This window comes from Eschrichtius robustus, chromosome 7, assembly GCF_028021215.1.
Source record: "Eschrichtius robustus isolate mEscRob2 chromosome 7, mEscRob2.pri, whole genome shotgun sequence".
Lineage (NCBI taxonomy): Eukaryota > Metazoa > Chordata > Mammalia > Artiodactyla > Eschrichtiidae > Eschrichtius > Eschrichtius robustus.
This window is the reverse complement of record NC_090830.1, coordinates 114,450,415-114,464,658: the sequence shown is the minus strand read 5'-3', so window position 1 is coordinate 114,464,658 and position 14,244 is coordinate 114,450,415. Positions and strand designations below refer to the sequence as shown.

The 14,244-nt window shown below is 43.7% G+C and overlaps 1 protein-coding gene and 1 long non-coding RNA gene across 2 annotated transcripts; one reads left to right on the top strand and one right to left on the bottom strand.

Moving 5' to 3' along the window:
• Positions 1-31: 31 nt before the first annotated feature.
• Positions 32-5,939, top strand: LOC137767445 (uncharacterized). Its single transcript, XR_011074528.1, has 3 exons — positions 32-121; positions 1,109-1,306; positions 5,287-5,939. It is a non-coding gene; the product is annotated as an uncharacterized lncRNA (long non-coding RNA).
• On the bottom strand, positions 1,028-12,347 carry GSTO1 (glutathione S-transferase omega 1). The gene is made up of 6 exons (XM_068548512.1): positions 12,253-12,347; positions 11,947-12,055; positions 8,714-8,936; positions 5,944-6,042; positions 2,051-2,157; positions 1,028-1,258 (listed from the first exon to the last, which is right to left on the bottom strand). The coding sequence occupies exons 1-6, from the start codon at positions 12,284-12,286 to the stop codon at positions 1,105-1,107; spliced, it is 726 nt and encodes a 241-aa protein (XP_068404613.1). The 5' UTR covers positions 12,287-12,347; the 3' UTR covers positions 1,028-1,104.
• Between the last annotated feature and the right edge of the window lie 1,897 nt (positions 12,348-14,244).

Below are 14,244 nucleotides of genomic sequence, written 5' to 3'. Positions count from 1 at the left end.
TGGCACCTCAGTCCCCTGGTCTACATCCGACCGAAGTCCGCCCGCAGCCTGCCCCGGGTGGGGCAGGCGGACGGCGGCAGAGATGGGTCCGCCGGGAGCCTGGGCGTTGGTGGCGGCCGAGGTGGGTGGCTGGAGGCCTTTTGTGAAGTCAGCCAATTCTCAGCTGCTTCTCAGGGTGCGGCCCCCAGGTCGCCTGCGTCACCATGGGGCGGAGGACTCATTTCAGATGTGAACTCCCCGGCCCACCCTACCGAATCGGAAATCCAGGGGTGAGCCTTAGGTGACTGTTAACGCGCTCTTACGTTTAAGAATAAGTACAGGAAACTAGACTGTACTGGGGCAGGTCGACAGCCCGCCCCCTAGTTCTGATATAAGAGCCCTGTGCTGGGTGTGTTTCCCCAGAACTTTCTGCCAGCGTCTTAAGGCCTCACTTAACCTCAGGACCTTAGTTGAATCATCTGTAGAATGAAATCCAGCCTTATATACTGAATTGATGGAGGTGGTCTTCACAGTATTCAGTTACATATATGGGACACCTTCTGTGTGCCCAGCATAAGATTTGGTAGGAAGGATTTGAAGGAGTTAGTGACTGGAGACTGGGAGAACAAATAGGAGACCACCTAGTCACCTGGCTTTGATGTGACGTGGGTCTGGACTTCAGTGGCAACAACAGTAAGAAGAAAGGTGTAAAACTGAGTCAGTGATGGAAAGGAAAGAATGAGGAATTGAAAGGTTCTTAACTCAGAACCCAGAAGACAAACTTGAAAGGGCATCTCTTGAAATGACAACACAGTATCCAAGTAGAAATGTCCTATGGGCAGTTAGAAACCCAGATTGAAGTTCAGCTCTCACTAGAGATGATTTAGAGGTTTTCAGCATGGACTGTGATAGAACCCTTAGCATCCTTTGAGCATCCTGAGACAGGAAATGTGTTTACGTTTCTGCAGGAGGGACTTGAGGAAAGGCCACGGTAAGGCCATAGTGTCAAATCAGAGAAGGTGATCCAGTGAGACATGAGAGCACTTGGTAAAATAAAAGCATGTTATTATTCATATTAGTGAAGGAAAATATCAGATATATTTTCATTGTTGACTCCTGTCCCCTTCAGAGCCCATAGTCACAGGCCTCGAGGTTGTTCTGCAAGTAGAGATCTAAGAAACCTCGAAAGGCCTTTGGATCAATGAAGAGGGATGATACTGCAGGATCTTTCATCATGGCTTCCATCCAGAGCTTAAGATTTGGAGTGTGGTCTACACATCTGTGGGAGATGGAAAGAATGAAGGTGTGAGCAAGGCTAAGTACGAAGGTATTGCAAATTCTCCTATATATCATTATTACCACTCTGCAGTTTCATATTGTTTTCCTCTAACTTTTTAAAATAGTTCTTTAAAAATACTTATTTAAGATGCATGTAATCATTGAATATGAGATTTGGAAGATATTGTAGAGGTCCTTGTTTTGTGAAGAGGAATCTAAGACTAGAGTGAAGTGACTTGCTCAGTTAGCATGAGAACTTGTCCAAACGGAGGCTGATAGTTTTTTAAAATGAGAACATGAAAGACAACCAAGAATATTATATGTTTGTTATTCTATGGTCAGATTGTGACTAAAAGTAACCCTGAATAGCTCTAAGCTCTAAGAAGTGGCAGTAAGCCAAGGTCGCTGCCAAACTTTGAAACACAGAGTTTGGAAAATAGTGTGGGACTCTTGATGGTAAATGGGAGGTAGCATTGGTCATACAATCCTTCCTGAAATCCTTATGAAAATGCACATCCTTATGGATTTTTAACCAGGAGGGAAGGAGTAAATTATTTTGAAAACATTTTACTACATGTCACAGAACTCCCCACCCCTACCGGCCCCAAGGATGAAAAATGGTGAGTGTAGGTATAGGACATGCCCTGGAAAGTCCCAGTCTCCTCCTGTCTGCTTGCTCCCATTCATGCCAGTTGAATGAGATATGTTAATTTTTGTTCATAAAAAAAGGTTAGTATATACTATTTCAGTTATCATTATCCTAAATTAAATACAAAATATTCAAATATCTTACTCATTTAACTCCAGGGCTATCAGCCATTCAAACCAGGGCCAGATGAGGTAATCAATCATAGAAAGAGAGCTGCCACCAAAGAAGGTTGTCTTCTTATTAGTCAGAACCTGAACATTAAACAGCATAAGAGTACTTCTTATTTGTGCATCTGGTAAGATTCATCAAAAGAAATGATGAAGGCAAGAGTTAAGTTAAGCAAGTGAGAGCAGCAGGTTTTACCCTGACATATTCAAGTTGGCTTTTTGTCTGATTAGTTTAAGCTTTAGAATCTCTTGGTTTGGGATGAAGCAAAACGGTCAATAAAATAAACTGGAAAATGGAGAAAAATAAAACAAGCTACAGAGTACATGATCTTTGTAATAGATATATCCAACAAAGGACTGGTATTCAGAATATAGAAAGAACTCCTGGGAATCAAAAAGAAAAAAAACAGGAAACCCATCATAAAACTGGGCAAGACTTGGACTTCACAAAAGAGGAGGTCTAAATGGCCAATAACCATTTGAAAAGGTGCTCAACTACATTAGTCATCAGGGAAATGCAAATTAGAACCAAAATGTCATACCACTTCACATCCATCAGAATGGCTAAAATGAACAAGGCAAACTTAGTAAGGGTGTGGATCTAGTGCTGATAGGAATGTATCAATAATTTGGTACAGCCATGTTTTAACAGTATCTACTGAAGCTTCATGCATGAGTTCATGCATACGGTATAACCCAGTAATTATATTCCTTGGAAATGTGAACATATGTTCACCAAAATATAGGTATAAGAATGTTCATTGCAGCACTATTTGTTACATCCCCAAAGTGGAAATGTTTACTGTCTGTCAGGACTAAAATGGATAAATTGTACAGTAGTCATACATTGGAACACTATACAAAGAATAGGAATGAACTACACACAATATAGATGAACCTCAGAAACTTAATATTGTATGGAAGAAGCCAGACCCCAAAGAGTGCATATTATATGATTCCATTTGTATAAAGTACAAAAACCATCCAAAACTAATATTCTGTTTCTAGATATGGATGCTAGTATCATGGCTGTGTTCACTTTGTAAATTCACCAAGCTGTACTCTTATGCTTTGGATAAATCTCTGCATATAATACTTCAATAAAAAATTTACTTGGGCTTCCCTGGTGGCGCAGTGGTTGAGAGTCTGCCTGCCAATGCAGGGGACACGGGTTCGAGCCCTGGTCTGGGAAGATCCCACATGCCGCGGAGCGGCTAGGCCCGTGAGCCACAGCTACTGAGCCTGCGCGTCTGGAGCCTGTGCTCCGCAACGGCAGAGGCCGCGACAGTGAGAGGCCCGCGCACCACGATGAAGAGTGGCCCCCGCTCTCCGCAACTGGAGAAAGCCCTCACACAGAAACGAAGACCCAACACAGCCAAAAATAAATAAATAAATTAATTAATTAAAAAAAAATTTACTTAAAATATATTGGAAATAACTAGATTAACTGTTAAACAGATGCCAAATAAAATTCTTTGAAAACCAAACACAAATACTATGATTCTGAAATTTAAGAAGGTGAATTGGTATTATGGTTTTGCAAACAGAAGAACTGAGACTATCATCTGGCTAATCAACACCAAACCATTTTATAAAACATCCATAGTTTTTCTCAGGGCCCTGATAACATTCTGCATTGAAGATAGATCATTTATATCTACCTGAGTATTTGCCTTTGGTCTACCACCAAACTAATCATCTGAGCAGTATGGGCCGCATCTCACCTTCTACCTCCCATGCTGTCCAGCAGAGTGCCTTGCAATTATTAGGCACTCAGAATTGTACAATGAATCACTATTGTTTGGGGCTGTCCTTAAACTGTAGTGCCTGGTAATATTATGCATAAATAAAATAAGCATGATAGTTTCACTCAGAAGGAAATGCCCTCTCAGCAGCCTGAAACATGGAAATGGTACCACTCACTGTAAAGTGTGAGTCCTTAACCTGGAGTTCTGTGAACTCAGATGGGAAGAAAATTATATGTCCCCCAACTAACCCCAAATTTAGCAGGTAGTATGTGGATGTTATACTGCTCCAGGGTCTGATACCTTCAACCTCCACCTTGTTCAAGAGTCAACTGTAGTTGTACATAGAGATTATTTGAAATCAGGAAACATGATTATCTTCATGTCCCTATATGTGAAAACTGATTCCCTGGTGGTCCAGTGGTTAAGACTCTGCCTTCCAGTGCAGGAGGCATGGGTTCGATCCCTGCTCAGGGAACTTAAGATCCCCCATGGCATGTGGTGTGGCCAAAAATAAAAAACAAACAAAAAAAACCTGATTCAAGAAAGAATATAAAAATCCTGAAAATCAATTAACATTAAGGAAACTGAACTATACTATTAAACTCCACCCCCATAAAAGACACCGGACTCAAATGTTTTAAAGAAATAGCCAAACCCTATCAAATGGTTTCAGACCTTAGAAATCCAGAGAAAGTAAGCCAACGCATTTTATGAGATTACAGTAGCCTTGATATAAAAACCAAATAAAGATATGATAAGAACAAAATAATCTCCTTTACGAACAAATATGCAAAAATCATTTAAATATCAACTAATTCTAAAGTATATATGAAAATCCACTGAAAACAAGTAGGTTTTACACAGTAATACTGGCATGGTTCAACACCAGAAAAATCTGTCAGTGCCACCATATATATTCACCAGATTAAAGGGAAAAAGTTCAATGAACATTTCAGTAGATGTAATAGATGCAAACAAAACACTAAAAATCCAACACTCATTCATGACTTTTTTTTAAATTAGAAAACTAGTAATAGAACTTTCTTAATGAAAAAAAAAAGGTTTCTGAAAATATCTCCAGCAAAGTTCATACTTAATGATAAAAGGTTAGGATGCATTCCCATACGAGACAGGACTGTATCTTCTCTCAGTAAAAACCTAAGGTTGAGTGTGAATGGAGGATGATGATTCCATATACAGGTCCAAATGGCAGCTCTCCCGCAAAGCAGGTAAAAACACATCTGGGCTTCCCCAAACGTCTGTCTGACTAATGGCAAACTCTTGTGGGAAATGTTTATTATATAATAAACATTTTTATATAATTTTATTTAAGTTTTTATACAAATAATTTTATTTCTTTTTATATAAGTTTATATAAGTTTATTATATAATACTAAGTGGGAAAAAGAACACAATGACTTATACTCTGATTATAGTTATGTTAACTTTTTAATATATGTTCAAGGACTGGGCTTCCCTGGTGGTGCAGTGGTTAAGAATCCGCCTGCCAATGCAGGGGACACGGGTTCAAGCCCTGGTCCGGGAAGATCCCACATGCCGCGGAGCAACTAAGTCTGTGCACCACAACTACTGAGCCTGCGCTCTAGAGCCTGCGAGCCACAACTACTGAGCCTGCGTGCCTAAAGCCCGTGCTCCGCAACAAGAGAAACCACCGCAATGAGAAGCCCGCACACCGCAATGAAGAGTAGCCCCCGCTCGCCGCAACTAGAGAAAGCCCGCGCACAGTAGCAAAGACCCAACTCAGCCAAAAATAAATAAATAAATAAATTTATATATATAAAAAAAATATATGTTCAAGGACTGAAAACAAGCATGGAAAAATGACAACAGGTGAAAAACCGGAAATGTGGGTGAAATTTTTCCGTGATATTTTCATGTCAGTGCGATAACATGTTTTAAAAGCAAGCCCATGACAAACCATTTTTAGGTGTTTTGGTTTGTATCTTATTACAGCTGCTATCTGTTGTAAACTAAAATTTCCTATTTGGTATTATTGCTAATTAAAGTGATTTTGGAAATGGGAGTATGAAGAAAAGAGTAGAAGGTGAGAGCAGATACAATGTATCACTTCAATAAAAATCAAGGAGAAGGGATTAATTACCTCCTCTAGCTTGCTGAATTCTTTATGCAATTCTTCTTTCACGCCAGAGCAGTCTTCCTTATTTTGCCTTCTAAGAAAGCTTAATAACAAAGGTGGTACCTAGACAGAGAGTAATTTCTTAGTTTATCAGTGTGAGGCTAACTATACCAGCCCCCTCATATAAAAGCACTATAGAACCCTCATAGTCCCAGTGTCAGGATGTTCTAGAAACTTCAAAAGTACACCAATTCCTTTGCTCACAGAGGTCGGGTACTGATCTTAAAAACAGTTTTGTGGCTTAGATGCTGTACTGGTCAGGATTTTATAAGCTGCAAATAAGAGAAGCCGATTGGTGAGCTTGGGTCAAAAATGTCCTAAAAGGACACTGAGTGGCTCATAGAATTGTTGAGAGGCTGAACAAACAGGTCTGGAACATTTCAAAATCATGCTGGGAACTGACCTGATGGGAAGCACCCACTGCCACCAGTGAACCGAGCACTAGATGCTACAGTCTGTGCTGCTGCCAGAAGTTGGACTCTGAGGTAACCAATGCCACTCTGGAATTCAACCTGGCAACCACCCCAGCTCCTGAAAGCCAGGAGCTCTGCCACCAGCCACCCTCCCCAGTAGAACCAGCACCCCACACCAAGCCCGTTTCCCCACATGTCTCATTTCTGAATTGAACTCTACCATGTGTGTGTCTGAGAGGAAGAGCCTAGGTCCAGGCCTTGGCCCCAGCTGCAAAGGGAGCTGGGAAGGGGATTTTCCTGATTTCTATCTTGGGGAGGGCATGAGAAGACAGTTCAAAGTGGTTGATGACCTGAAGACTTGACAGGTGTCCTGTCAGATGCTTTCATGCTTGTGGTGGAGGTGTCTGTGTTTTAATGCTCGGTCTTTGGTATTGTCTCACTGCAAGAGACAAAAGTCCACTCGTCCAGTGGAAGTAAACAGGCACTTGTAAAAATACAGGACAACGTCCTGAAAGCCCATCCACCCCAGGGTACAGCTTGCCGTCATTGGAACTGAAGGTGTGCAGGCAGCCCTTCCTTCCACGTTTCCATCTGGGCCTGCCTGGTCTTTCATCTCTGCTTCTCCTTAAATGTCTGCTCCTTGTTATTTTCCAAATGTCAGATCCCTTTGCAATGCTCTTAATTTCTGATTCCTTAAAAATTCTTTTTTTGTGTGACTGATTTGTCATCTCCAATGATATATACATACACCTCTAAAACCTCAACACATTTATTGTCTTAGTCTCTGTGTCTCATTTCCAGGTTCCCAGGAGAAGGTGATTTGGCTGTGGGTGCAGGTGGGGGCATTTCTGGTTTGCTGAACTGGGGCCAGGAGGGTGGTGTCATAATAGTACTTAAGGCCACCTCTTCCCTGAGTGTGAGGAGGGAAGTAATGGTGGGCATCTCCAGCTGTTAGCTCATTTTCTTTCTGGACAGTACAATGAATCTCGTTACTATTTTTAAAAATTCTCCAACATCTTTCTTGTAAATGCCATATCCCCTGTCCATCATCTTTGATGGCAACCATCTCTAGTATTCTTTCACTCTCGTTCTGCTAAGCCAGACAACTCCCTCTTCCTTCCCCATTGACTTCCCTTTGCAATATCTCCTTTAAGAAAATGTTCTCCCTACAAGTTTCACCTTCTGGATATTTCTCTAACCATTTCTTTCCCTAGAGACAAGATGTTTCTTATTATGCTGAGATATATCCTGACAAAAGTAACAGAATTATAGAGATATAACCTGACCATGCTATTCGCATTGTCTACTGTTGGTCATTTCTTTGTTAATACTAATTGTTTGAACTCACCTAAATGTTTGATTTAACATTGATGCTAATTAAGACACAGGCAGTTCACCTATAGGAATGCCATTTACTCAGTCCACAAGGAGCTATTGCCAACACACAGAAGATGCTCACAACTAGACAATGTGGCTAGAACAACAAGAGCTAACATTGAGTATCCACCATCTGTTGGACTCTAGGTGTTTTATATTAACTGATTTTTATCAATGGGATGGGATCAATTACTATACTCAGTTTACACATGAGCTGAGGCACAGAGGTAAAGTAATAAGCAACTAGCTCACCGTCACATAACTAGGAAGGGCTGGTCGCAAGCCTAGGCAGTGGGCCAACAGTGATGGAAACACGGCCCTCACCCTCAAGGAGCTCACAGCACTGGTACAAGACACAGGCAAGAAGGCGGCAGTCCCCACAGGGGAAAGTTAGCACACGTGGGCACACAGAGCTGGGCACTAACCCAGCCCGGACAAGCTTCTGGAAGACAAAGGTATCTGAGCAAAGGCAGTTGTCCCTTGGTTCCTTGAAGGATTGGTTCCAGGGCCCCCAGCAGATACCAAAATCCGCTGATGCACAAGTTCTTTATAAAACGGCATAGTATAGTGGGCCCTCAGCATCCTCACGTGTTGCACATACAGGAGTGCAGACTGTACAGGAAAGAGGACTTGGAGACAACCAGGCAAAGTGAGAAGGGGGAAGAGTCTTCCAGCAAGAGTTGAGAAGAAGGTGGCAAGTTTGGGAAAAATAAAAACATTCAGCATGACAGGAATATAAAGTGTTAGGAGAAGAGTGGAGAGGCGTAACTTTGGGAAGTAAACAGGATCCGGACCATGAAAGGGCTCACAGGACATGTCCAAGCGGACAAGAGCATAATCCTGTTTGTCTTCCCCACCCAAATCACTGAACCATCAGTGACAGCAATGATTTAGCTTAAAAAACAAAGGTGTTATATAGGAGCTGAAATTTCTTGAACACACACCTTAGAAAACAACTCAAAGACCATCTTTTGGCAAGCTTTCTCATAGGGGTCATCTGGCAACAGCTTCTTTCCTGGATATGCTTCATCCAGGTACTCACAAGTGATGGCAGATTCGTAGATCACTTGACCCTGACTGTTTTCCAGAACTGGCACCAGGCCGAAGGGATTCTTCTTGAAGAACCACTCAGGCTTATTTTTTAGGTTGATGTTAATGACTTCATGCCTGAAAAACACATAGGGGACAATGAAGAGAGTAACATTTTTCTTGTACTCCTGAATAAAGCCTCATCGGTATCATCCACTTAGCTGGTCAGACCTGAAATTTCGGAGTCAGCTTGGCCTTGATTCCTTCCCCCTGCCACCTCTTCCTCAAATCAAATGGATCAGCAAGACCTGTCAGCTAGACCTTCAAATCACATTCTGGCTTCATCCACTTCTCAGCTTTAACACTGCCACCTCATCTAAGATGTCATCTGCCACCTGGACCTCTACAACAGTCCCACCAGCCCCTCTGCTTCCACTGTGACCTCCCTACAGTCCATTCTCCACACACAAAAGTAAATTGGATGAGGCCACGCTCCTGCTTACTTACAACCCCTCGATTGCTCCTTGTTGCAATGAGGATAAACTCTAAACCCCTTGATCTGGCCCCTGCTTACCTGTCACATCTGCTTCCTATGACTTCTCCTTTGGTCATTATGATCTGGCCACACTGGCTTTTTTTATATTTCTTGAATTACTTTCTTCATTGTACTGATGATATGTGACTGAAATTACTTTGCTTACTTAATTACGTTTGTTATGTCGCCTCCCTAGAATGTAAGCTCCATGAAAGCAGGGATCTTGTGTGTCTTGGTTGTATTCATAAACCAACATGTAAATGAGCAAAGTTATAACTAGATTTAAATGCTATGAAGAAATATAAACATTTTCAGATAGGTACTCAGTACACATTTGTTGAATAAATAAGTGGAAATTCTTCAAGATTGTCAATTCGATACTCCATTTGGGACTAAGAGGTAATCTTAATTGTAAAAATATATGAGCCAACTAACTGAGTTTCTCCACACCCCGCCACTCCACTGTATGAGAATCAACATGATAAAATTCAATTCCTTTTGCTAATTTTAATAGAAAGTTCATTTTTTTCAAGAATATTAGGGAATCCAAAAAAATCCATCCACAAAATAAACTTTCAGATTAAATCTCCATGCACTGATACTTTTTTAAAATGTTACATGGGTAAATCACAGTAAGTGTGAAAAACAGGTGAAGTCCAGGCTATATTAAGATTGTTTTTAGAACTAACTTGTATCTTGCCTAAGAGATTTTAGGGGAAATAAGAGAAAAGAAAGTTTCATATAATTGTTAAAGCCAGGTCCATATCATTGTCAAAGCTGGATGAGTGTTCAATAGAACAGATTAGCTACTCAAAAATAATATACCCAACACCTTTTGTTTCCTATTTCCTCATCCACCTCAGTAGCTAGCTATAACAGCATTATCTTGAGGATTTAAATATGCAATCCCTCCCCCCATGGAAACAAAGGAATAGCCAGATTGAACACTGGCATCTGTGTGTATGTATGAAAAGGTTCGTGTGCTGTCAGATTACTGGACACTTCAGATACAAGCCACTGCAAGAAAAATGATGTTCCCTGCTAAGGAATTATCAACATTTCTGAAATTTTATAGTATGAAAAGAAAAGGTAAATCCTGGGCTTTTGTAATAAAGAAAGTTCACAGAACACACATGCATTTTGCTAACCTGGCATGGTGAGCCAACAAGGCAACATATCTGCTGCAACAAGTTGGAAGATGAACCTTTTAGAGAAAACCATGCTTTAGTAAATTCTATCATGTGGTAAAATCTAGTACCTCTCTAATCAAAGCCTTCTGGGACTCAAAACTGATCCATAAACATAGCAGACCTCTGTTGTTCGCACTGCCTGGCAGCTATTACACCCTTCACCTTCCATACACACACTTTTATGATAAAATCACTGCAATTTTCCTTTGGAAAACTGTCCCAGTAAGATATGGTTGTTTTCAACCCAGAGTTCCAGAAGGGCACTAACCCAGGACTTTGTGGCCCCAGATCCAGCTGTGTCTTGCTCCTGGACTTTTCAATTGTATGACCACAAGATACGTCTTTTTTCAATCCAACTGAATTGGATATCTCTTAAATGCAATAAAAGAATCCTGACTAATACAGTAAACATAACAAGAGTTGGATAAAATAATGTTTTGATAAATGTTACTAATTGTTGAATATTTTGCTATGTGTTCACAATCTGTTTCATCCAAAATAAGATGCAGATCTTACTGAAGTGATGACTAATCCAAAGATAATTAGTTTTTTTTCTTTAGACTATATCTTACTTTTTTTTTTTCAGGGAAAAGAATTGCCTGCTTAATTCTCCCCCAAGAAGACTAAAATTAGTTTATAAATTCTAAGCACATACATGGAAAATTTCTTTGTAATGGGGGCTTTGTTTTAAACTTCCACACTACAGGTATCTAATGTCTGTTCAACAGATTCCAAAGGTCATTGGAAGGGAGGCGGTTCAATGGCTATTCAGCTCAGGGAAAAGCCAATGACTTGCATATTTCCTGTGGATAACCCATATGTCAATCACCTTAATAGTTTCAGTGAGGCTTCCCAAAAGTCTGAATTTTTAGGCATAAACACTTTATTTCACTCAACCAACAATCTATAGGAATATTCACAGTACAGTTAACTCAGCACTCTGTCCAGCGGAGGGTCAAGGTCTGGACTCTTCAAGGGGGTAAATTACCGACTATTCAGGAAGGGACTATAGCCTCAGAATAACAGCAAACAATATAAACAGGACATGAAAGAAGTGGGGTGAAAGAGAAGGAAGTACAGCAGAAATCAGGGGTCTGGCAGAGCTAAAAGAGCTGCCTGTGATTACCATTCGAGTGATCTCTGCATGCTACTAACTTTACTGGAGCCTCAGCTTTTCTGATCCATAAAATGGTTAATCTAAATGGGGTGTCCTAGACTGGTGGTGTCTGTGGCATTCCTCTCGCCCCCCGAGGATAGGGTTCATAACTTTCTATGTTCCCCCCCCAACCCCGAAAAAAAGGCTGATGTAGTGTATTTTGTAGTAAAGGAAGCTGCGGGGACCCTATCGAAGATTTCCTCCTGCTCTTCCGGCAGCTGTTGGTTCCTGGCTGGCTCTGGGAGCGGCCCGCGCCTTGATCCTCACCCAATTCCCTTGGCCTTCAGGACCAGGAGCGTCCTCTTGGCGAACGGGCAGAACCTCATGCTGTAGACGCGAATCAGGCCCTCGGGGACCGGCCCTGGGGGCGCGCTTCCTTCGGGGAGAAGCGGAGGCGGTTACAGACCCGACAGCAGCGGGGACTCCCAGCCTCCCGCCGCCCCGCCGGGCCGGGCCAGTTTCCTGCGGGTGGAAGACCTCCTGCGTGGCTCCGCTCCGGAGCAGCCCGGCCCCCAGGCCCTGGCCCCGACACGCGTCTGAGGGTCGCCGCGGATCGCGGCGGGCAGGCCTCACCCTTCCCCAGGCTCCTGGCTGATCCTCCGGACATCTCGGCGCAGCACAGGCCCAGGTCGCGCTGGGGCTTGCAGGCGATTCAGAAAGTCGGTCGCCCCGCCCTTCCTCCTTCCCTCCCTCCCTCCCTCCCCTTCTCCCTTCCTCCCTCCCCTTCTCCCTTCCTCCCCGTCTCTCCCAGTAGTGCCAGCAACCCGCGCGCAGGAGGCCTCCTGGGCGATCCGACCCCGCGCCCAGGCTGACTTCGGCTTCCCCACCCTCCGAGAGAAGGAACGCGCCGCCGCCGCCTCCCGCGTGCCTTGTGGGAGATCGTAGCCAGACGCCCAACCCAGTAAGCCCCGACCCAGGGCCGGCCTTCCCGGTTTGCTGGGGCAAAGCTTCGAACACCGCAGATGGAGGTCGCACTCAAGTTCAGCCTGCTGGCCGAGAGGTGCTCCCATGACGAGCTAGCCCAGCCGCACAGCGTTGGGGCATTGGGAGCAGGCTTGGTGGCCCTAAGTCACCCAGAGATAATGAGGGCGTGGCGGGCTCCCCACGGTGCTGGAAGGGGACCCTGGCCCGGCTCAGCACCCCAAGCGAATGCGGAAGTGCGGCCGCCCTCCGATCCTCACCGCCCCCCAGTGGCCTGGGCACAGAAGAGGGGGAGCACCAGTCGCCCCACCCCCACCCCGTCCGTGTGTGTGGCTTTGTTTTTTTCTTTTTGTTTTTTCTCCTACATGTGGGTTTTTTCTTGGAGCTGTTTCATAGGAATTCGTGTAATAAAGACTTGGTGTTCTCTTGGTGCAATGGAAAAAAAAAAATGCACAAATGAAGCTCAAAATCCTCAGAGCCTTTCCCTGACCCCGACGGATAGTGGTCTCCGGTCTGCCGGCACGTGGGTCCACACCGGATCCAGACCCTGACCTCCCACACCCCGCGCCCTGGCGGCAGGGACGCGCGCCCAGGCCGCAGTCACGTGGCTCCGACTTGGTTGCAGCTCTCCCTCCACCCAAAGGCTGCCCTTACTTCAGAGCCTGTGGCCCCGGGGGCCAGTGCTTGCTCAAGGTTCCAGAACATGCTCTCCTTTCCATAGCCCAGGGCCAGGTCGCCCAGCCACCTGGAGAGCCATTTCCTTTTTCTGTCTGTACTAACTTAATATGACTACTGGGGAGGGTCACTGTCTCTACTGTCACCCTTAGGACACATCCTTTTAATTTTAACCCAAAGGAAACAGCACAAATCTGGATATTACTAATCTCAGAATGATGATGCTACTTTCAAAAATCTATTAAACATGGGGATTTTGAAGCCCTAGTAGGGGCACATGCTTAGAGTCAGGCAGGTGGGTTAGTGAATTTAGTCTGCAGGTCTATGAAAAATGTCTGGCCAGATCATCCACTCAATCAGCCCCCTCAGTTAGGAAAGAGGGGCACATAGTACAGATACTGGAAAAGAGCAGTCAATGTTTTATTTGTCTGCATAGATTTCCAAGCTGGTACCTCCTGTGCTGTTTACTTGGGGAGGAAGGAGCAGGGAGTGTTTTTATTTTGATTAGCTCTATATTTGGAGCTGCAGAGTGAGGTGATAAGCATGCCCATCTTGGAGGCTTCCTGCCTGAGTTTGATCCTGACTCCATGCCTGTATTAGTTTGCTAGGGCTGCCATTAACAAAATACCACAAACTGAGTGACTTAAACGCTGGAAATTTATTCTCACAGTTCTGGAGGCCGTAGGTCCCAGATCAAGGTGTGAGCAGGGTTGGTTCCTTCTGAAGGCTGTGAGGGAGAATCTGTTCTGTGCCTTTCCTCTAGCTTCTGATGGTTAGGTGGCAATCTTTGGTGCTCCTTGGAGTGTAGAAGTATCATCAAATAGCTGCCTTCATCTTCACATGCCCTTCTCCTTGGGTGCATGTCTGTGTCCAAATTTCCCCTCTTTATAAAGACACTGGTCATATTGGATTATGGGCCCATCCTACTCCAGTATGACCTCATCTTAATTTAACTAATTACAACTGCAA

What these genes read in the sequence shown, in the direction of transcription:
- GSTO1 (XM_068548512.1), bottom strand. Translation starts at nt 12,286, where the DNA reads ATGTCCGGAGGATCAGCCAGGAGCCTGGGGAAGG. An exon ending in TCTTTGAGTTGTTTTCTAAG is followed by an intron (nt 6,043 to 8,713) that starts GTGTGTGTTCAA and finishes CTCTCTGTCTAG; the next exon opens with GTACCACCTTTGTTATTAAG. An exon ending in ATAGCCCTGGAGTTAAATGA is followed by an intron (nt 1,259 to 2,050) that starts GTAAGATATTTG and finishes CATCTCCCACAG; the next exon opens with ATGTGTAGACCACACTCCAA.